Source organism: Molothrus aeneus, chromosome 2 (assembly GCF_037042795.1).
Source record: "Molothrus aeneus isolate 106 chromosome 2, BPBGC_Maene_1.0, whole genome shotgun sequence".
NCBI classification, from domain to species: Eukaryota; Metazoa; Chordata; class Aves; order Passeriformes; family Icteridae; genus Molothrus; species Molothrus aeneus.
Window position 1 is genome coordinate 887,245 of NC_089647.1, and position 23,869 is coordinate 911,113.

General features: G+C 51.9%; 1 protein-coding gene across 2 annotated transcripts in view; it reads right to left on the bottom strand.

Annotated features, from left to right (window-relative positions):
* TIAM1 (TIAM Rac1 associated GEF 1) overlaps window positions 1-23,869 on the bottom strand; it is a 151,476-nt gene that overhangs the window by 71,246 nt on the left and 56,361 nt on the right. For both annotated transcript variants that reach the window (XM_066571835.1, XM_066571834.1), the window contains exons 3-4: window positions 6,111-6,289; window positions 364-1,352 (exon numbers count right to left, since the gene is read on the bottom strand). In XM_066571835.1, the coding sequence (XP_066427932.1) occupies window positions 364-1,341 (978 nt within the window). In that variant the 5' untranslated portion in view covers window positions 1,342-1,352; window positions 6,111-6,289. The remainder of the gene's footprint in view (window positions 1-363; window positions 1,353-6,110; window positions 6,290-23,869) is intronic.

A 23,869-nucleotide genomic window follows, 5' to 3' on the forward strand; every position in this document is an offset into this window, starting at 1 on the left:
AGTGCAGGCAGAGGAGGGCGACAAAGGCAGGGAGGGCAGAAGGGGGACACAGCTCTGCAGAGGAGTGATCAGTTTTGGCAGCTACCCTTGGAAAAAAGGAACCGTCAGCACCGCAAAACATGCAGGGAAATCTTCTGCTGGCAAATGCAGATTTCCCCTTCTCAGAGGCAGTGAAGAGAGCAAAAGGTCCAAGGAGAGCTGCAGATGAAGAAGGGACAGTGATGGAATTGAGCCAGCTCTGGAGACTGGCTAGTTCTGGAAACAGCTGTCTGCTCAGAAAGGGGGTGTTGAAGGAAACCCAGAAAACCTCCATCTATAGGCCCAGCCCAGCAAATGCCAAAGCCCAGCAGAAAACTGCCTTACCTGTGTGGTTTTTGCCCTTCTGCCTTGCATGCTGCTGCTATGGCTCATCTGGGGGTTGGAGGCCCCTTCGGAGAGGCAGTGGGACTTCCTGCAGGGCAGCGTGTTGTAGTTGCTGTAGGAGGAGGGCGCGTCCTCGGCACCCACCGAGGCCATCTTATGGCTGCCCAGCTCGGGGATGTCGGACACCAGGCTCCGGCAGTACCCTCCAAAGGCGTTTCGGGGTCCCCCGTTGATGGTGGCCCCGGGGGTTTTGGGGGAGTACAGGTCACTCATGGAGTTGGCCCGCTGGCAGGCCACCAGCGGCTGGGGGCTGCCGCCTGCCTCCGGGCCCCGCGCCGCCTCGGCCTCCTTCTCCTCGGCCAGGCCCAGGATCTCCTCGTTGCTGGTCAGGTGCTCCTGGCTGAGGTCGGAGAGCGAGAACTCCAGGCTGTCCTCGCGCCAGATGTCGGCCGACTTGGAGCGCTTCTTTTTGAAGGCGGCAGCGTCGGCGAAGGCGGCGCCGTTGGCGGCGTAGCGCAGCGCCCGCGCGTCAGCCTCGGCCAGGAAGGGCGGCTCGTCGCCGTAGAGCCGGCTCTCCTCCGAGTCGGGCACGCTGTGCACGGAGGCGGCCGTCAGCGCCGTGCTGCTGTCCACGCTGGGCGTCACCGACGAGTCTGTGTGGTAGGAGACGGGCCGCAGCGCCATGTCCACGCGCTCGGCCCACGTGGCGCTGCCGAAGTCCTCCAGGCGGGCCTCGGCGGCGGCGAAGGGCTCCAGGCCGTTCTCGGCCAGCGACTGCGGGATGCTGGGCGTGCTGCTGGAGCGCGTGCTCACCTCGGAGCCGCGGTGGTGCGCGGCCTTGCCCGACGAGGCGTGGCGCGCCCGGCGCGAGGCCTTGCCCGAGAGGCGCAGCGAGCGCGACGTGTGCTTGCGGCCCAGCGCCGGCTGCTTGTCCCCGTACAGGGCCTGCTCCACGCTCTGGCTCTCCGCGTTGCCCATGGCGTCACGGTCTGCAAGGGACACAGCGTTAGGGGAGGCAGGCGTGCAGACACCCCGATGCATCAACAACTCATTTTTTATTTTAATTAATTACCTGGCCCGTCCCAAAAGCTACACCGCAGATTCTCGCAGGGACTGCCGTAACTGCGGCAATAATCCCCAGATTAATTAATTGTGGGAGCCAGCGGCCGTACCAGCAAACCTAGAAATGCAGTTAAATCAGAAGGTAGCAAACAGCCACACAAACTTGTGCAAAACAAGAGTGCAGAAGTGCAAAGGACTGAACCCTGGAGCTCAGTGTGAACTGGAACCAGTTTAGCACCACAGGGCCATCTCAGCTCTGTGCACATTCACCTGACCCTCAGCATCAGCGCCATCATCCCAGTCAACAGACTCAAAAAATCAACAGCTCCTGTTTATGTGCAGGTAACAGATGCTGAAAAGGAGAGGCATGTACACCTTTAGCTGAGATTTCACCTTTTTTTGGCTAGGAACTGCAAAGCGAAGCACCAAACAGCGAAGTACAAACCCACCCGTTTGGCAGCGAGCTAATGGCAGGTTTGATTTCTGGAACAAAAAAACTGTGCAACATTAGGCAGGTACGGAGAGTCCCCCACAAGAAAGCCATATTATGAAAAATAAATTAGCATGAGTGACTCAGACTAGACAAAAATAACCTCTCCTTCCCACTCCCTCAGAAGCAGATAAGCAGATCTGAGCTCTTTGATCTGAGCTGGAACGCAGGGACGGGGTTGGTGTCCCCAGCCCCAGCCTCCTGCATTATTCAGCTGTGCACGTCCCGCCGTGGAACAGGTTTCCCATCCAGGAGGTGGGAGTGATGATCTGATTCAACCTTGGGAAACACTTTGAGGTCTGTGATCTCACTCAACAAATGTCAGAAATATTTTATCAGTAGTATTGGGTCCTTCCCCTCTGGCCTGACGGCAAGAAGAAGAAGAAAAGTAAATGCCAAAGTTCAAAATTAAATCCTGAATTACACACGAGACAACTACATAGAGAAAAATAGTCCATCAGTCTTGAAAAGAAATTCCAAGACAAAACTTCTTTGTTTTGAGGCATTTCCATCAGTTTTGGTTGAAAATAAAAAAGCTGCCCTGACAGTAAAATAATCTGGAGTTTTTCATTTCTTGGGGCAACTTCCTCTCCTTTGCCAGGATGCTGGTGGGTACTGAACCAGAATGAATGCAATCAGGTATTTTCCCTCACTATCTGTATACACACAATTGCTGCTGCACAGAACTGAATCAGTCCTGCATAAACACACTGAAAGTGAGGAACTGATGGCTCTAAACACCAGGACAGCACGGCGGAACTGAGCTCTGCACTGACACTTCTGACCACAGCAAGAGGACTGTGCTTCTGCTCCTTGCCCAGCAAAGCTCCTCATGGCTGAGCCTGGAAGTCTGTTCAGTGCTGGAGCAACAGACAACACCATCAATATCTGGGCATTTCTGCATTGAACACAAATACAATTGCATGTGAAATAAACTACAGCAGGAAATGCCCTACATCTACTGAAATGAATGGCAGAACTCCCTTTGGCTGCCATGACTTGCTTAGAAAAATAAAAGCACTGAATAAAGGGCAGGTTTAAATCTTAAAACAAAAAAGAAAAAGACAGCTTTATCAATCCCTAGACAAGGGTTCATTATCTCCCAAGAGCTACAGCTCTTTGATACAGACTGAAAAACCATCAGCCAGCTTTTGGCTATTCAACATTTTAAAGCACAAAACCTGCATCTTTTCTTCTGCAGATATCTAAAACAAGCCCTCAATGCTTCCATCCTGCAGAGGAAACCCTCTCAGGGCAATGCTTCCCCCTGCTTTGGCTCCTGCTGACCACACTTCCATCTGGGGGGATTTTTCACCCCTTACCCCCAGCCTCCAGCCATCCATCCCATCTCCAGCCATCCCTTCTCACCCTAAGGAGAAAGAGCAGTTTTACAAGTCCTCTTGAAGCCTGCAATGGTTCTTTACCTTCCAACCACACCAGGCAAGATTTCCCCAAGCCAGAAAAGCAACAGGAGCACAAGTGGGCTCGGGGAGGAAAGGAGCAGCAGCTCAGGCTGCATCCCGAGAGGAAATAACACTCTCCTGGAAAGAAGGAGGGAAGTCTTCTCTCCACAGAAGGAATGTTCAGGGAGTGATTTCACACAATGAAGTATCTGCTAGAGACTGGCAAGAAGTGTCAGACTTCAAAGCAAAGAGCCGACCCTTTTTAATTCCGTGGATTGGCACTTTGGGTGAGGAGTCTGCAAATCCACAAACGGCTGTCAGTGAGCCCACACCTCACCCCTGCACCCTGGCAAGGCCCTGCCTAATCCCACTGAATCCCCAAACGCTGCCCAGTGGCTGCAGGAGGGCTGCAGGCAGTGCAGCTTGTCCAGCTCCAGCCATGCAAGACAGTGCCATCCCCAAGTTTGTCACCATCCCCTGGCAAAGCCCATCCTGGGACAGGCAGGACACAGCTTGGGTGGGACAGTCAACCCCAGCAGGTCAGGCTGAGGGGGCTCCTCTGAAAGGGACCCCCCAAATTCTGCCTTCTCACCCCATTTCTGCCTCCCTCCTGCATTGCTGGCTGAGCATTCCCACCAGCTACCCTGAACCAGACCAAGCGCTCGTGCAGCAGAGTCCACTAAAACAGTGGAAAATACATCTGGGGGGGAAAGAAAAAAACAACAATAAGAAAAGCTTATGAGTTAGTTTTTGCTGAGCTAGTTGGCCTGGCACGTGCCAGAGGCAGCACAAGGGTGCCTGTCTGGGGACACAGTGGGGACAGGAGGGGACACTGCCTCTGGAGAGTGACACCTCCTCGTTTTTTGGCAGCAGGGAGCTGAGAGGTGAGCTCGGGCAGATGTGGAAAGGCAGCCCTGAGAGGGGAATTGGCCCTGCTACAGACTGCAGCATCCCCAGCGAGCGGGAGCTGGGCAGGGGAGGGAGCCCCAGCCTCCCCCTCCCACGGGCCACAGCAGACACCCTGGGGCAACAGCGTCTCGGAGCGCTCAGCTACGACTGCCAGATGCTGCCTGTCTGTGGCTTAACTGCATTTAGCACACTCCATGAAAAAAATCTGTATCAAATTAAGAAAATGAGTAATGTTAATGGGAGCTGCACGCAAGTGCTGCTAGGACAAAGGTTCCCCTTGTTAGCTCAGCAGCCAAACGCAAAGGCCACCATTAAAGACCCATCAAGGTACCACCAGGATGTGACACAGACCCAGTGTGACACATCTGCATGCTTTAGACAGGTCTGTGGTGGTGGGAGGAATCTGCTGTGAGTGACCCTGAACCTTGCAGGGATCAGCACAGGGTTGCGAGCACCACTGGCTGTTTTCAGCAGAAAATGTTGATTCATCAGAACCCAAAGTTTTTGTGGGAATAGAGGGCCTCTGCTGCAATCTCTCTCTCTCTCTCTGGGAGGGAGAGGCTTGAGAAGCAAAGCAGAGAGACAGGCACATCTCCTGAGGAGGCACCAGCACCCTGCCCTGACCCAGGCGCTCGCCCGAGATGCAGATTTGTATCTGCAGCCCAAGCCAGGCAAACGAGGGGTGGCAGCTTCTGCCTCCACATCCCCAAAGAGGTGGCCTGACCATCCATCCTGGGAAAGGGCTTTCCCCCAGAAAACCTGCTCCTTCCTGGTTCATGGCAGGGAAAACATCAGAAATGCAGTGACTTCAACAAAGTCACCTTTAAGCCAGCCTCCACACCAAGAGACAGGACAGAGGACTGAGATATGCTTTTTCAAAGCTCAGACTTCAGACTGACATCAAGACTAGGCTGCCAGCAAGGAAAGCATGAATTCTGCAGGAAAAACAGTGTTCCCTACACTGGGTATGTGGGAAAAGCAGCCTGACCTCCAGCTGAACTGCTGAGGTTTTGCTGGATGACTCTTACATGAAATGGTTACACATAAATTATATCACATTCTACATGACCACTGATGATGGCCCTCTCAGAGAACACAATTTCCTTTAAAAACAGTCATTTTCCTTCCTCTTCCCCTGTCCTGATATTAAATTATTTCTTAAAATAATTACAAAACCAGAATACTCATTTCAATTTAACCTACGTTACTAACTCCTGAACCCGCAAAAGGTCGGACCTCTAGATTCCAGGAGCATATCTGAAAAATACTAAATTTCCAACCAAATTTGAAGCACCTCACAAGACAACAGATTGCAAATTTAAAATTAGATTCTAGTGGGAGGCCCTGGTGACAAATCTGTATTTTTCTCCTGGAGCGTAGCTCGAAGGCTGTGAGAACCAGAACAATGATCAAATCCACAGCGGGCAGTGAGCCTACAGAAATAAACTTCTGCTAAAATCTGCCAGCCAACAACAAAGATTTTCACTGAACTCACCAGAACCACATAGAAAAATGTACAAGACTAATAACCGAGTGTGAACACACACATTTTATTGTAATTAAAATGTGCTTTCTCAAAAGGGCAATAGAGAGGCTGAAATTCCACAGAAAGCCTTGGAGTTTCTCAGAAACTCCAGCGGCGTATTTCATTGTTTTCACATCAGAACCTCTTAACCAGCCACTTCTTTTTTTGTGAGCCGCTCTCACACGTGCTAAAGCACGGGATGGACTCCAGAACGACCCCTCAAGTAAGAGGAGGAGGGAGGGAGGAAGGGATGCCACCCTTGGAAAGCCCAGCCCAGCAGCCAGCCATGCAGCCTTGCCCTCCCCAGCGGCCCAGAGCACAGCAGAGCCCTGCAGAAACACGAGGGAGGCACTTGTACCTTCCGAGGCAGTCCCGGTATCCAGCGCAACCTTCCCCCAGAGAGCTGTGGCATTTAGAGGTACAGAATTGCAAATGACCCCAAAGTGAGCGGTTACTGGGGCTGCAGAAGCTGTCAGCACCTGCCACTCAGCGACTCCATGACTCCCGCCTCAGAGTCTATGACTACATGCCAAAAACCTGGGGAGAAAGGGGAGAAAAACAAATCAGACAGAGCAGGGTTAGCAGGGAGGGCTGGACAGGAGCATCTTCTGCAGGGGGCTGTCATCAGCACTTACCTAAGGAACACTGGGCAAAATTCGGATGGTGAGAGCTGATGGTGGCAGAATAAATGAAAAACCCAATCAAGCACCACCGGCCCCGACCGCAGGACGTGGAGAGCTCCTCTTCCCAACCAAAATCCCCCCAGACTGGAACACTGCCTTGCTGAGGCCGGTCTGTCTGAGCTCAGAGCCAAAACCACACCTGCATGTGAGGATGACCACCAAGAGAGGCACCTTCCAGCAGAGCAGGGCTGAATTCTGGCAGCAAGGGGAGCCCAGCTGCCCAGGAGATGCTGGGAGGGCTCACAGGAGGTTTCCCTGCAGGCTGTCTCGCTCATGGAAAGGGAGGTTTTCCAGGCAGGGATTTCACTGCCATTTTCCAAGGGTGAATCAGACATTGGGGCAGAGCATTTATATCTGGTTTTGTGAGCAAGGGTTCTCGGGTTAATTGTGCTCACAAAAGTGCAGATACAAGAGATCAGTCTGTGCTTACCTAGACCTGAGACAAGTCCTTAGGACAGTCCTTGAGTCAGACACTGAGCTCATGTGGACACCAAATCCCAGCCCTTTCCAGGCCTGGTACCACTGGTGAGCTCCCTTGCAAGGAGCTCAGCTATAATCCAGGCCTGGGAGAGGCTGAGTGCATTCTCAATCCAGCTCTCACCCAACTCCCCCTTCTCCCAGCCAAGCACCAGCACCAAAACATCACCTCAACGCTGCACACAGACTTGGGAGAGTTATAAACTCCTCCACAGGTCCCAAGGAGCAAAAACCTTGCTGGAGGGATTACTGCTGCCCTGATGTTCTTCTGCTTGGTGGAGAAAAGTGTGATTCTCACTCTTGGCTGGATTCTCAAAAGAGATGAGAGTCACTGGCTCTTTTTAAAATTAAAAATGTTCTCGTTTTCTTTCTTTTCCTTCATGTTCCCTTCTTTGCTCCCTACCTCCCCCTCTTCCCCCAAGCTGTTGGTAGAGATCTGAAAAGCAGTTCATGAATTGCTCAGGAGCTGGCAGAAATTAATAAAATGAAGCTCATTTATATTGAAATGGACTCATTATCGTGCCAGCTGCCAATAATTTCCAAGAGGGGAATCTTGCTGACAAAAAAGGTCCTACAGGCAAGAGGCTCCCCACCTGCACCCACCACACAGGGAGCAGCCCTGCCACGAGCATTCCTCATCTCCCAGGAAAGGGAATTGTTACCATCTCTGCTCAGGTCTGCCTGCTCTGCCCCAAAAAAACCTGCCCAGAAGAAGAGCAAAACAAACACAGCCCAGCATTCTGCCAGATCTTCCACCCTGACGTGGCTTTTGAGAAGTTTGTAGCTCTAAAATCTGCTCTGGGGTGACACAAACTCTGAGAAACCAGCTCCAAGGCAGCCTGTTCACACACAACCTGTGCTCCTGCAGTAAAACTCCTTCTCTCCTGGCAGCCCTTTGTTAAAAGGGAATGTTTACACCTGGATCCCACATTATCCAAACCCTCACGCTGCTCCAGTACATCTGAAGGGCTGGCAACATCCTTTGCCATGAACAGGTGAGAAGTGGGCACCACAGCTCCTCCAGAAAAGAAGGATTTATCACTGCCCATCAACTCTTTCCTGAGAAGTTTTGCTCCCATTAACTTTTACAACTTGGACAGTCTTTCCTAAATTAAACCAATTCGTACTTTTCAAGAAGAACATTTGTTTCTCATACTTTGACATTAACATGCACTGGAACAGTCCTCAGTGTCCTGGCTCATTCCAACAGCCCAGGCTCTGCTGTTGCAGAATTTCTGGAGTTCTGAAGCAGCCTCCAGCAAATCCTCCCTTCCAGCAAGGTCTTGGAAGGTCCAACAGGGCAAAAAGTGATTCCCCAGGAGGACGGGCTGAAGCAAACATGAGCACAGCCCCATCACTTCCCTTCCAGCACAGAGCCCTTTCTGGACACATTTGCTCCTGTGGATGCTGGCCAAGGGAAAAGCTGACCAGTGACCCACCAGTTTGTTCTCAGGGGAGATGGACAGTTGTAAATATCAAACACGTGGAACAACTGATCAGATTAAAAAAAAAAAAATCAAATAAAGCTTTTCTAACTTCCACACTGGAGACAAAACATTCCCTGTCAGCACTGAGTGCTCCTGATGCTCAGACATGTCCCTGGTGTGTGTGAGCCAGCGCCTGCACACGTCAGAGCAGCTCCCTGTGCTCTGGAGGGCTGCAGGCAGCACAGCTGTATTTACTGCACAGCCACAAAGCAGCCTCCAAATCCAGGCCAAGGGGTTCCCCCAGGGCTCCCTGTGCTGCCATGCCCGGCTGGGAGCACAGGAAACCTCCACGAATGCATTAAACACAGAGCAGGGGAGCAGAACACATTAAAGGAGCACCTTGTTATTCCTCACATCTGCTACCTGAGATTCCAGGTACAGCACAGAGCTCTGGCTTCCATGGGCTGCAGCAGTCTGCAGTGCCAAGAGTCTGGAGAAAAATGCAGCACACCTGTTTTCTGTTTGCTTGACAGTGTGGACAGTTTTTCATTAATGGATGAAAAACATGGAAACTGCAGCTTTCTAAGAGCCTTCTTTCCAAAGCACAACCCTTCCTTTCCAGAATGAAAAAAATCAGTATGCAAATATATCCCCTTGTCCAGTGAACAGGAAAAGTTGGCGAGAAGGACGACAGCTCTCTTTCAGTTCTATTTTTACTTTTTCATTTTATGAGGCATTGCTTTTGTCAGATTTCAAATGCAATCAGTTGGCTGTTAAGTAAGTCTTCATCCAATTTGGAGAAGCCCTTGGTAGCTCTACCATCATGCAGGATGTACATACAGAGACAAGAGCAGGAGGCATTCCATACAGAAACCATTCAATATCCATCAGCAGCTCTGGGCTGTGCTCCCCCACCCACGATCCCAGTTCCACACTACTGTAACTCCAGTGCTCAATCCCATCTGCTGAAATGGACAATCAGGCCCTTGCTTTGTGACTGGAGGCCACATTTTGTTAGTTAATACTTAGTTAGTTAATATGAATTGCTGCTGAGATCAGCCCAGCCAATGCCCTGCCCTGAGACCGAGGTAAATCCTCTCCTGTGCTCCAGGGCTCTGCTGGCCTGGCAGCTCTGCCTCTCCCCATCCCATGTCCCTGGGCTGCCCTCTGCAAAACAAAACCCACAGGAGAGGGAACATAAAATATCCTGAGCTGGAAGGGACCCACAGGGATCAGATCCCAGCTCCTGGCCCTGCACAGATACCCCAAGAAGCTCCAGACCCTTCACCATCCTCGTGTCCCTCCTTTGGATGCTCTTCAATAGCTTTAGATCCTTCTCAAACTGTGGTGCCCAAAGCTGTCCCTGTGCCCTGAGGTGAGGCTGCACCAGTGCTGGACCCATGGATGGAAGGATGGGATTAATGGATGGAATGGATGGAGAAGAGACTGCCCTATGCCCAGATCTTTCTTCAGGAATGCCATTCGAAAATGCTCTGAGTTTCCCCAGTCTCCATCTAGACGCTGAGCCCCGAGACCAACTTCAAAGCATTGCAGAAGCTGGTTGACTTTTAAAGCAGCAAAAATAAATGACAAACGTGCTCCTCTCTGTGTTTTCTTTCTGTGACATTTAAAATGCCATAGAAGCTTTTTGTTTGTGAGAAAAATTAACTTCAAACCGAGCGCTGCTCGTGAGAAAAAATGAATCTCAAGCCAAGGACAGCTTATAGTACCTGTTGAGGAGAGTGGCTGCTCCTGAAGCTGGAGTGAGATGACAGTGACCATGCAGGAAGGCCAGGGGATCCATCCATCCATCCATGCATCCCCAGGAGTGGGCTGGTGGAGCTCCAGCTGCAAAACCCCTCTGCAAGAGTCTCGCTAGCACGCACCCTCCGTGTCTGTCACGGCTCTGAGAACAATGCTGGTGATCCTCCAGATGAAGAGGAGGGCAAAGAAAAATAAACCCACACTCCCTTGGAGCTGAGCTCCTGAAGGGGAAGGTGTGGGAAGCCCTGCTCCTCCAGCTGCAGCACCACCCCTACGACAATTCCCAAGGGAGGGGAGAAAAGGCAAGCAGAGAGGGAGGGAGGAAGGTTTGTTGTTGAGAGACCTTAAACCTCCACAGAGGCAACAGTCAGCCATCCCTAAATCCCTGCTAAAGGAAACAAAACCAGGAGCACAGCACTGAGAAAGCACCGTGGCAATAAATTAATGAAAGAGCAGAGCAGGTAGCCCAAGGGAAAGCCCCCTCTCCAGGGTTTCTCTATTTATAGAGGGGATGTGAATAATTGCCACCGTTGTGGGTTTGTTTGTTTTTCAATCATTTTTACAACTATCTGAGCATGCTTTAACTCTTTCTCCTTCCCTTCCCTTTTATTTTTAATGGTGGGAAAATCCCCCTTTCTAGCCTGGGGGGGAATCTGCAAGGTTTTACACGTTTCCAGCAAAGGGCAGAGCAGGGGAAGGATTCTAATTTCAGATCATCAGACATAAGCAAATCTATGGGAAGCCACGAGGGCAACTCCCTGGAGCCTGTGGGGCAGACTAAGCCCAGCCACGGGGAGCTGCAGGGAAGGAGGAGCCCATCTGGCCTCCATGGAGGCTCTGAGGACTGCGTGTACATTTATATGATACTTGAAAAACGAAAAGAATTCCCAAAAATGCAGCTGAAATAAAAAATAAGGTGGGGCTTGTTTATTTACCTTTAGGTTCTGTGTTATTTATTGCACTTAGCTTAAAAAGGGCTTTCTGCTTGTGCCAAATGAGCTGAGAACTGCTGATACACAGCAAGGCTGGGACGTGCCAGATGCACTCAAAAGATTGAGAAGGAACAAGAAAACGTTCAGGCCAGGAGACAGAGCTCCACACGGATCTGGGGGAGCTCTCCCTGCACAGCCAAGGATGGGACCTTGCACAGAGGAACCAGCCAGCACCACAGGCTCCAGCAATAAAAACTGAAACCCGTGGCTCGAGTGGCCGACGAGACAGGATGGGAAGGATTAAAATGGTGTGGAAAAAAATTAAGGGCAATGATTGTGCTAGGGGGAATTGCAGAGGAAGTGCTCCGTGTATCTCCTCCTTTAAGCACTGAGGGAAGTAATCTGATTTTCAAGCAATGCCAAAGACCTCACACAGATCATTAAGATGGTGCCTGAGATATGAAGTATCTAATTTTAGATTCCCTGACTTAAGTACTAGGGAGGGATTCCAGAGGAAAAACCGGTGTGAAACACAACTCAGGCAGACCAGCAGAGCTTTTTTCCCTTTCTGCTCCCTACCCCTAAGGGAGCACGAGGAACCTCACTGAGCACCAGAGCTGTGTAAGCTTCCTCAATCACTGCTTCAGAGCCAGGAGAAAGGACAAAGAATAACTTCCATAATAAGGAAAGGGACTGAAGCAAAGGATGACCTTAGCAGATGACAGCATGCCTTGCACAAGTTTTGGCACCAGGATCTGTCTGTGAGCGTGTGCTCTGAAATCAGCACTGCTCAGGACTGCACTGGGGTGGGGTGGGGAGGCCAGCACTGCAGGGAGGGCTGGATTCCTGCTGCCAGCTCCCCAGGGCTCCCTTCTCTCTGGGAACAGTGTCCAGCACAGCCACATCCCAGTGGGAAAGGCTATGGGTGACTAAGGGGGAAAGCTGTGTCCAACCAGCAGAAAGCCTGCCCTGAACATCCTAAACTTGCCAAAACCAGGGGGTTATTGCCTGGCACGGCAGTGCAGCACAGACAGGGCTCTCTGGTGGGACAGGGACATGGGGAGATGCTGACACAGCCACTCACCCAGGCCCCAAGCCAGGACTGCCCACAGGACCCTCACCATCCTCCTGCTCACAGCTGCTGGGGACCACGGGAGCAACAAAAGGAGCCCAAGCTTCCCAAAACCCCAGGGGAATCCTGGCTGCTGTTTTGGCAGAGCTGGAGGAGGCAGGCAAGCAGTGCTCAGGTGGCTGCTGTGCTCACCTCCTGATACCAGCCCCAGCAGAGCAGCTCTGCCTTTGGCACAGCAGGGATGCACAGCTGGGCTGCTCAGGACCAGCCTGGCACTGCCAGAGGTGAAGGACACGCTCAGGTTTTACCTGGCACCTCCTGGCAGAACCTGGTGGCTCCAGCTGAGCTGGGCTGACTGGTTCCAGTCACAGCTCGTCCCTCACAGCTCCTGCCACGGCTCTCCCACTCCCAGAGAGGAACACACAACTCCAGGGCCACATGGCTGGGTGGTGCTTATTTAATTAAGAGGGGACAGAACCACGAGGTGTGGAAATCCCAGGAGAAGACACCCTGGGGGCTCAGGGGACGAGCCCCTACCCTGGGAAGGATGGAAAAGGGATGGATCAGCAAATGCTCTGGAGGGGAAAAGCCAGAACTACCAAAAGCCAGGCTAAGGCAGCTCAGGGTGGAAAGCTGATACCCATCAGCTCTGAGTGTGGCCTCCAACTAAAATGAAGGCTTTGCCTCCTTTTCCAGGGAATGCATGGTGGGGAGAGGCATGCGAATCACCACATCTGAGGTTATCAGGAGCAAAATGCAGAGTTTGAAACGTGCCAGTCAGCAGCAGCTTTCAATCTGCATCCCAAAACCACGAGAGAAGCAACCACAGGGCTACGGGAAGGAATTTTTATATTAAAACCTGCGGATCAGGATCCTGCCTGGGACTGCAGAACAAGTGATCCCAGCAGTGATGTGTCCATCTGTCTGTCAATGGGATGCAAGGCTGGGGAGCACAGCTGGGAGATGGAACAGGGACTGACACAGGGAAAAATGGGAATTAATTTCTGCCTGCTACTCTTGATCACTCCCTGCAAGAAGATGACCCATTTTCCAGGGGAGGAAAGGCACAAGACACCTTTCCAGGAAACTGCTAGTGCAGCTGAAGATGACAAAAACTGGCACAGGAATTATGATCTGCATAAGAAACTTTGCACAGAGGTTGTGCTGAGGAGAGAATTACCTCACTCAAGTCTTTTCGTGTTTTCAGTGCAGACACATAAAAATGAAATGTGCTGGTGCCTTGTGCTGAGGACACCAAGCTGGGAAAAGTCAGAGCACAGAACAGACCTTTCGTCTCATATTGATCCCAGAGGACCATGAGCTCCCTGTGTGTGACAGAAATGGCAAGAAAAGCAAATGTAAATCAAAGGATGCACCAAGCAGGACTTGCCCAGCAGAAACAGCAGTGGCTGGTGCTGCAGAAGACACTGACCTCGTCTGGAACGTGCAATCCTCACCGTGGCCAAGGGTAACACAGAGCAGACACCTTCAGCAAAGGCAAGGCCAAAGTGAGGCCTCACTCTGAGAGGAGTTCAGGACAACAAAGCTGCTGTCAAATGGAACACAGGCAGAGGGGCAGCTGAGCAGCCCCAGTGCATCCAGCTGGGGGTTCAGGGGCTGAGCCCTGCCCTGGAGCCCTGCCCAGCCTCAGTGAGACCCAGGGACCACAGCTGCACACAGGGACAGAGCTGTTCCTTCCCAAACTCAAGCTGCTCCTGAGCAGCAGGAAAAAACCAACAACAAATCCTCCACAGCTGGTCCAGGTCCTCCTGTGGCCCTGCAATGTGTGGTCAGTAAGAGGGAATGTTGCTGCTGGCACGTGGCAGCTGCCTGTGAGGGGTGCCAGGTGCCCAGCTGCAGGGCTCGTACCTGTGAGCTCCTGGCACCCTGCACAGCACACTGCCAAACCAGCTCCAGCCTAATGCTCCCCTGAAAATGACCCAAAAAGCAGTGCCAGGGAAGGAGCAGGCAGAGATGCTCCAAACCCTAGTGGGGATATTTCAACACCAGGCTCTCACTCCTTTTCACGCTGGCTACAGTCACAGAAACAAAACACTGAGCTGAAGTATGAAGAAGTGGGAATTTTTTTTTTTAGGCATTCTAAAATACGTGTCAGGAATGCAAACTGCTCACAAAACAACAGCTATGCCTCCTCCAAATGCCAGGCTGCTGAGGTACCAGCCACAGCAGCAAACAGAACCACAGTAAATCCAGCCAGCACTGAAATGAGTGGCCCTGGCACTCGGTGACAGCAGGCACAGCTGGCACCCCACACCTCAGAGGTCTTCTCCAGCCCGTCACTGACATTCTCAGCAGCAGCAGCAAGTGCCATTCCATCATTTCAGTGCTTCACTTTTCCAAAACAGCTCTGCAAGAAAAGAACCAGTTTCCTCTTTACGTTTAAAGAGCAGGAGATGGTTTTGGTGGCTGCCAAAGCCACTGGTGTTTTCTGTGGCAGCATTCCCAGCCAAATGAAAGCAAACCCTGCAGCAGATGCACGCTCAGTCTATCTGTGCACACACTGACCAGAGTCACCTTGCCTGCGCTACAAGGGAATTACTCACCCACCTGAGCCCCTGAATTCACCTGAATGGCTTCTGTCCCCCCACAGAGCCACCTCCAAGCTGCAGGGACATCCAGCCTCTCCCAGTAACCTCCCAGCACTGGTTTTGTCTGCATGCACACAGCCCCCACTGTGTTCCTGCTTAAAGCAGCTTTTACTCAAAAGGGTGTTAAAAATAACATCAGGGCCCAGGAATTTCCTCCTGAAAAACACTTTTCCACCCTCCTGAGCCACAGCCACCAGGAGAGGTGACTGTCCCCTGCCTTCCCCTCCACCAGCAGCCACAGCCACACCTCACACTGATCCTGCAGACCCAGGGCAGAAGCAGTGACTGTTTCTGCAGAGAGTGATGCACCTCAGACACAGAGTGACTGCTGCCATTTTCAAGGGAAGCCCTTTAAAGAGGGGACAAAAGAGAGAAGCAAAGGACACATTTACAGCAGAGCTAAACAAAGACTCTGGACTGCTGCACCAGCCCTTGTATCTCCTTTTGGGAGGCAGTAACCTCTGTGCCAGTGCAGGGGGTTTCACCTTGAACTTTTCTGCTCTCTACTACAGAGTCTGCCCTGCAGGTGCTCTGGAGACCTCTGGATGTTCTGCCATCAAAGACAGTCTTGGACTGAAAAGATCCCCCTATCACACATCACTGATGGGCTGTACATCCTTCCAAGTCCCTCATGAGCAATATCAAAATATTTCAAATGCAATTCCCTTCTTTATTTGTTTTCTTAGGTTTTTTCCACCACTTTTCAGAGTTGACAAACCTACGTGAAAAGAGGGGGAAAAGGTAAAAAAACCTGTATTTTGCACTTTATTATTTACAGTTTTTAATCAACTCCTAGAAAAAGCTTTCTCAAGATGTTATTCCCTGTACATGAAGGGAGCAAGGACAGCTCTGTGCAGTGCAGGACTCAAAGCACAGCCTCCACACTGGGGCCAGATCTACAGTACGAATACTGCCAGGGACACAACCTCTGACTGAGCCTGCACAGCCACTGCAGTAGGGTCACAGCAGCAAAATGCTGATGTGGCTCACCGTGGCACATCTTTCCTCAAGTCCCAGAGCAAACCAAGCTCAGGATGAGCTCCTCCAGCAGCAGCACAGCTTTGCTGGCGTGACGCAGCAGCACAAACGCTGCCGGTGGAACATTTCTGATGGCTGCCCACGCGTGGGGCTGCAGCAGGGATGGGCAGAGGGCAAGGAGAGGTGTCTCCCTGGCTGCAGAGTGCTGACTGCAGCCTTTTCGTGCCCGGGGATGGCTGCCCAGCCCCTGCACACGGGGCAGAGGGGAACAAGCCGGGGCATGGCGAGGTTCCGCCCGCGCAGAGCGGCGGCTCCCCAGCACCCTGCCTGCCAGCCACCGAGGGCAGCCAGGCTGCTCAGGGTCTCACAGAGGCACAACTCCCTCCTTTGGGGGCTCTGCAGCCGGCCCCCCAAGGAGCCACGAGGTGTGGAGAGGAAGCAAAAAGCTCCTGATGTCGCAGAGAGAAGTCTCGCCTTGCCGCGCGCACCCAACACTCACGGCGAGAAGGAAAAGGCCAAAGGCAGCAAAGAACAGACGGGGAAAGCTCAGAGAAACGAGATGTGAGTTCTCTATTTTCCACAGACCATTCCCTAAGGGGTCAATTTTAGGAGCCTTTCCTGGACTCACAGCCCCCTCAGCAGCTCCACTGGCCCCTCTCAGGGGCTGTCCCTCCTCTTCCTCCTCCTTCCCTTCTCCCTGCTGTGCCCCAGCAGACCCAGCAGAGCCAGTCATGAGGAGGAGGAGGAGGAGGAGGAAGCACAGGCAGTTCTCTGCCACCTCCCAGCACCACCCCAGGTCACAGTCCCAATCTCGGTTTCCCATTAAAACAGAGAAGTGCCACTCAAAGGAAACTCACAATAAGCTCTGAAAACATCCTTGCTAACAACTTACGTGTAATTTTTTTAAATACCTGAAATTCTCCCAGCAAAGCACCCAAAAAGCAGCCAGATACTCCCCTCCCTCTGCAAAAAAGCGTCCCTGGGAGCCAAAGGAAGGCAGCAGAGGCTGGAGAAATGCATCCCTCCTGGTGCCATCTGTAAGGCTGCAATTAGCCACCAGTAATTCTGTAACCCTACAGAGCGCTGCAAACAGAAAATCCATTAACTGGGACATTTTTGTGGGATTTCTGTCAGTTTGATTGTTCCAGAGGCTTATATTTATAAAAGATACAAAAACCTGACGGGCTTCCTTTGTTCAGTGTTTCACAAAGATCCACCAACTTTCAGGGCTCAATTCCACTGTAATTATTAGATTAGTAATTATGTAAACAGGCAGTAAACCCCTCTTTAAGACAAGAAAAACATTTGCAGAGTAACTTAATGCTCAGAAGCAGAGAGAAGCTCCTCCAAGCAGCACCCGAAATCCCAGGGCACCAATTAATATTGGGATATTGTTCAGCCTGACCATTCACCAGCACGCCAGGGCACCAGGGAGGAGTAATTCAAACCAGCCGTGGAATGGCTTTGAAATGAGACCAATAACCTGCTACAGGCATGGCTGGAAATGTGCTTTGAGGCCCATTTCCACCACCCCCATCCCCCCTGAGCTCTGCTTTACCTGAGGAGCCAGGATGACCTCAGTGGGCAGCAGGAGAGGGGGAAAAGGGAGCACTCAGCACAGAGCTCCTTGCCTGGACGGGGCGGTGGGATGGGAAAGGGGACAGCAGGAGCACCGTGGTGAGGAGGGCACAGGGATGTGGGTGCCACAGGGAAGAGAAGAGCCCCTGAGCACCTCAGCCATGTCCCACCAGCCCCAGGGGACAGGGCTGTGAGCACAAGGAGCCAGGCACTGAGGTCTGGCACGTCCTCCCTCCGCCCAGCTGTGGGAAAGGAGAGGAGCACTCCATTATCGCTCCTCACACAGGCTCTAACACGCCTCAACTTACTCTCTGCCTCTTAAAAAAACCCAAACAAGCCATGAAAAGGAATGTATAATCATCTGGCAGGGCACCTCTCTGCTCCAGCTTGCAGGCTCTGCCCCACCACGTTCTTTTCCCAGCCCAATGTGACTTGTGAAACATTTTACACAATGGGCACCTCCAGCTTTACAGGGGAAACAACCTGGAAACAAGGGAAAGCCCAGAACAGGCTGGGGGCTCCTGACGTGGAGGAAGCATGCCCTGATGGGACCTGGAACATGGAGGTGAAATCAGGAAGAACATCAAGTGCTTGTTTCTGCAGGAGATGCAGCAAACACTGGCAAAACCCCAGCCCGTGAGGCAGCCACGATCTGCAGCGTGGGAATCACAGGACCATCGGATGGTTTGGGTTGCAGGGACCTTAAAGCTCACCCAGTGCCACCCCCTAAGACGGGCAGGGACACCTCCCACTGCCCCAGGTGGCTCCAAGCCCTGCCCAGCCTGGCCTTGGGCACTGCCAGGGATCCAGGGGCAGCCCCAGAGAGGGTGAAAGGGATTGCAGTTCCTCCTCCCAACACACAAAAAGGCTGGAGAACCCTGGGAAGGTTCAGTGTGGGATGTGCCCCTGCTCCCTGGGCTCAGCAGGGTTAATAACCTGCTCCTCCTCTCACAGCCCCACATGTAAATACACACTTTTGGGGCACAGGGCCCTCGCTCTGAGTTCATGCTCCGCAGCTCCATTTTAGTTTTCCTCATCAAGGCCTGACTTCCAAGTTCCTTCTGAAAAGGAAACAAGCCCTGGACGTGTTTGAACAAGTGGGCAACACCTGCTCCAAGCTTTTGGCTTTACTGCATTGTCTGGGGTTTGAGGTTTGTTCTTTAAAGCCCAACCTAACTGGCTTAGGGAGGAAAAAAAAAAAAAAAAGAAAAGCTCATAACCAGTTTCAGGACTAAGAGAGAAAAAGACTTCATTCATTCCAATCCTTTGTTTTCAGGAAACTTACCCTGACATTTCTTTGCCAGCACATGAGAGAACTGCAGAAAATGCAAACACAGGCAGGAGGGTGCTTCAAAGGAAGAAGGTCCAGCCCTGCCTTGGCCCCAGCTCTCCTGGCCCAGCCTCTCTTCTGGGATATTTCTGTATCAGGGAGCCCGTTCTACTGGAACCCTTAACAAGCAGGGAAGAGCAGGGCAGCACCCTGCCTGCCAAGTGCAATTTGTTCATGCAAGACTTGCAGAATGCACCTTCTGCTCTGGCCCAGAAACACTCTGTACACTCAGAGGGGAGGTGATGTGAGAGCTGGGCAGAGCTGGCTGCTGCTGGAGGGGGAAAGTGGCTCCCAGCAGAGTCCAGGGATGGATCCATCCCAGCAGGGACACGACTGGGGCCCTGCACTGTCCCAGGGATGGTTCCAGCTCTCCCATGACTGCAGTTCTTGTCCCAGAGAACTTCCAGGTGGACACTCATGGACACGGGACTTCAGCTCCCCGTCCATCCTGCCAGCCAGGGACTTCAGTCTAAACTGAATCAGGAACTGGGAATCCCACAGGAACACTGCTTGGAGGTGTTCTCTGCTCAAACTCCATCCACCCACGTGAAACAGAGCAGGACTGTTCATCTGTTGGGGGAGATTTTGCCCAATTAATCCATTAAGGAGTTTGGGGGGAATATTCTGGAGCATGCCACATGCTGTGAGCAGATAAATAACATGTCCCACTGTAGATGTTTCCTAACTTAGCCTGTATTTAAGGCAAGCAATAAATAACAGCACTGAACGTGGTTCTTAACACCAACATAAAATTTAAGAAACCAAATGCTGTCTAATTTTGTTGATTCCTTTGCTGTGCCAGTTGTAACAGGTTGATAAATTCCCACAGAAAGGATACCATTCATGTCCCCTCTGCTGGGACAATTTTTGGGGATGTACTCAGCAAAAGATGATGCACAACAGGTTATGTACACCACAAGGGGTTGGAATTTGCACACAGAGAAGGATGAATCAAAATAAATCCCATTTACCATCATGACAGCCAACTATAAATTTTAATTTAGCCGAAGGGAAGCCAGATATTGACATCCTGGACTAGACTGACCACAAGTTTGACTGATGTCACACAAAGCTAACCCGATGCTCAAACAACAACAATTAATAACCTGTTAGCAGCACCAGCCTTAAAATGTGAAAATTCTACCAATATTTTCCCAATGCATTCAGGTGAAAAAATACATCAACCCAAGAGCCATCATCCAGCTTTTTCAAAATTAGTGCCTTTCATGGAGGAAACCATGAGCAATGCTACCTGCCAAGTCAGTAAACAAAATTAGAACTAGAAGAGTAATAAATTCCATTTTTAATCAGGGAAAATGCCGGAAATAATTAAAAACTAATACCCTTTATGGAAGCCCAGCTGAAATATTTGCTGATTTAAAATTAAAATGGCCTTGCATTGGACTAACAAAGGGTTATGTTTAGAATATTTCAACGTTCTCTTACTGAAAGCAGCACAGCCAACGTGCATGCACGCCCCTGATTGCAGAGGGAGCCACAGAACAGGGTTATCTGCACAGGGCTGTGGCAAGCTGAGGCACAAATGGTCCTTGAGCCCAAACTCCCCATTTCTCAGCTCAGTTTCTGCAGGAAACCCTGATAACCCAGGCCAGGCTCTCGGGGATCAAGCTGCTCACATCCACATCCACATCCACCTAATCCTCTGAGCAATGCTCAGTGCCACAATGGGAATGAAATAACAGCTCTGGAGTGGGATAATCACACCCAGCACTCCAGCCCTCCCATCCCCATTCCCAGGGGAACAGCTCATGCCAACAGGTGGCATTTCAGAGCCTGCTCTGTGCTGCTGGATCAACGCAGCCTAACACAAAGCTGGGCCTGGGGAGGCCCATCTGGTGCCATTGCTGCCACAGATACCTGCAGTGCTCACAGGGGGTGGCTCCATCCCCCTGTGTTTCCCTGCACAAAGTAACTTTCACCTATTCCACATTGCCAGAGAACTCTCAGCCCAGATGTGGGGGATGCTCATCACACTAGGACAGGGGTATTTCATGCTCAGGGCTCCTTTTCCCCCCCCAGGTTTTTAAATTCTAGAGGATTTCATTCAATTGCAAGGCAAGGATTTCAGCCTGGCTGCCTGACAGCTTTAGTGGGTTGCTCAGTGGTGAGGCTTAACCAAAGCTGTGTCTGAGAGAGAAGGTGCTCGATTAGGGCTCTGCTCTTCAACCCAGTTCCAGGGATTCACAGCAAGAACCTGGAATCTCCCTGAGTCTCAAAGCCCCTTTTACAGCCTGAGAAGCTCCTTTCCTGTACCACTGAAAGAAAGCCAGAATAAATCACAGAACCACAGAAGGGTTTGGGACCTTTGAGATCATCCCTCCCTCCAGGTGAGGCGTCCGTGCAGGGGACAGTGACAAATATCTCCTCAGACAGCAGGGGCTGTGCCACTTCATCAGAAAAGGCCTCTAAAATCGAGTGAAAGGAGTCACAAGCACCTCCAGACTTGTGGGACCCACTCCATTAGTCTGGGATAATGCTGCCATAAATTGTAGGTCAGGCATAGTGGAATATGAATCCCTGGCCCCTGGCATTCCTCTGCTAGGTTTAAAAAGAGAGGCTGGACCAAAAAAATCCTCTTATTGCTCTGTCAATTTGACTAGCAGAGACTCGAAATGTGAAATTTGGTCCAGCTTGAGCTATATAAAATCACATTTTCATATCCAGGTTCCCAAGAGCTCTGGCTGGGAGCCTCGGTGAGCTCTGGGAGTTGGAGAACTGGGGGGCTTTGGAAAGCCCTTGGAGTGGGGAGCTGAGGAGGAGCTGGGAGAGGCTTCCCCAGCGGTGGACTGAGCTCCTGAGAGCTCAGCAGAGTTGTGCTCACGGTGACACGTGGCAGGGCCGTCTGCTGTGAGAGGCAGGAGCTGCCAGGGAGGCGTCAAGGCTGTCCCTGCTGTCCCCAGCTCCATGGGGATGTGACTCACAGCTCGCTGCAGCCTCAGCCAGGCAAGACATTTCCTTGCCATTTAGACAATGAATCAGGAGCTCTGCGAGGTTTCATCTCCCTGCATTCAAATCCAGATCTTGTTTGTAAGAAGAATTTGATGAAAGGGTAATTTTATGTACCTGCTGAAAAGGTTTGGTCCTTGATTCCTTCTCAGCAGTGTTACGTGCTGCCATGACCTCGAACCACAGATCCACAGAACATCCTGAATTGGAAGGAACCCACAGGAATAGAGTCCAGCTCCTGATCCTGCACAGGACACCCCAACAATCCCATCACGTTCCCAAGAAACACCTGGATGTGTTTCACTTTTCCCAAAGCAGGTTACAGAAAAGTCAGTGGAAGCAACAGGTTCCAGGCAGAGGATTTGTAAAACTGCTGCTGCTCCCTTAAGTGACTCATTAAGCAAAAAGTGCATTAAAATTTCAAAGGGTTCCTGTACCAAAATAGCTCTGCACAGCTGGAGTGGCTTCAAGTGAGATGCACACTCTGATGAGCAGGTTCAAGATTGCTCTGAAAGAGCTAAATAAATATCTGCAATCTTGTGTGAATGCCAGGTGAGCTGGGCTCCTCCTGAAGCTGCTGAGCTTTAGGAACGTGGGCTGGGCAGTCATTCCCAACACAGGATGATCCAATCAGACCTTGGGATAAGCACAGCTCAGCCTGAGCAGGTTCTGGGGAGCAGCAGGACCAGCCCCTCGGCCTGGGAACCTGCAGCTTGCACTAGGAGCCCATCCCAGGGCAAGGGAGAATGGGACCACAGGGTGGCAGCTCTGTGTCCTAGAAATGGGGCTGCCTGGACCCCAAAGTAACTCCAAGGCAATCCCTCAGACTTCTTGTTCCCCTTGTAGACAACAGCTCTCAGCAAAATGCACTGGGAACGTGCAGGGCAGGCTCAGGCTGGACATGAGAGGGAATTTCTCCATGGAAAGGGTGACTGAGCATTGGCAGGGGCTGCCCAGGGAGGTCTGGGATCCCCACCCCTGGAGGTGGCACTCAGGGCTCTGGGCTGGGCACAAGGTGGGGACGGGGCACAGCTTCCACCTGATGACCTCTGAGCTCCTTTCCAGCCTCAGTGACTCTGGGACACCATGACAACTCCTCCTGTGAGCAGGGAGCCAGCTCCACCTCCAGCCAGAGGCCACAGGAAAAGCCTGGAACCCCAAACCTCCGCACAGTTTGGTCTGCAGGGGTTATTTTCCCTCTCGATATATTGATTAGCAATTCTGCCTGCCTAACCACGTGCTGTGCAGGAGCTGTGGGTCCTACTGGGTTCCTTCAAAACCTTCAAAGCCTTTTCTGCCTTGCACACTTGTCCTCAGCACCAAACAAACATTTGCTGCAGCACTTTTAGTCGCTGCCCTGAATTATGCAAAAAGAGCACATTCCACAGACACACTCCTATGGTTTGCAAGCTGTATCTGTGCTGTACACACAGGAGGGCTGTGCTGCCTGCAGGAGCCTTCTTTGTGGGACATCATCCACCCTGACCACCTCAGGAGCTGCTCAGGGCCCTGCTGGATTCACCCTGCACTGTGCCCAGAGCATGCATGGGCTGAGACCAGAGCTGCACAGTCACAGGAGGATATGTGAGCCTGGGTCCAGGGGCTCACACAAAGCTGGAGCTGTTTTTCCTGTCATCACAGGCCTGGGACTGGCAATTATTTCGTTTCCATCTCTCTGGTGCTGATGGGGGAATCACTGTCCTGCCTCAGGCAGCAGAACAGCCCCAGCTCCCGCTCCCTATGGAGCTCAACAGAATCACAGAATATCCTGGGATCCACAGGGATCACCCAGAGCAGCTCCTGGCCCTGCACAGACACCCCAACAATGCCAATCTGACTCTGAGGGCCTTGGTCAAACACTTCTGGAGCTCTGTGGGGCTGTGCCCATTCATTCCCTGGGGAGCCTGAGCAGTGCCCAGCACCTGTGGGGATGAACCTTTCCCTAAAATCCAGCCTAAACCCCTCCAGACCCAGCTCCAGCTGTTCCCTGGGTGCTGTCAGTGTCCCAGGGAGCAGAGATCAGTGCTGCCCAGCAGTGGAGCCAGGTTTTGGCAGGCACTAAGTGGGTCAGTCTCCTGTTCTGCAGCAGAACTACCCAATGCACACCGATGAGATCCCAGCCCCTGCAGAGACTCAGAGAGACCAGGCCCTCTGTGGGACCTCCAGCCTGCCCAAATCCTTACCCTGCCCAGTGCCAGCCTCTCTGTGCCCCCTCCTCTGCCTGAGAGAGTTCCCAAGGAGTTCAGCTGTAAGGTACTGACAAACACAAGGATTCTCCCTTAGCTGTGAAGCCCCTCGAG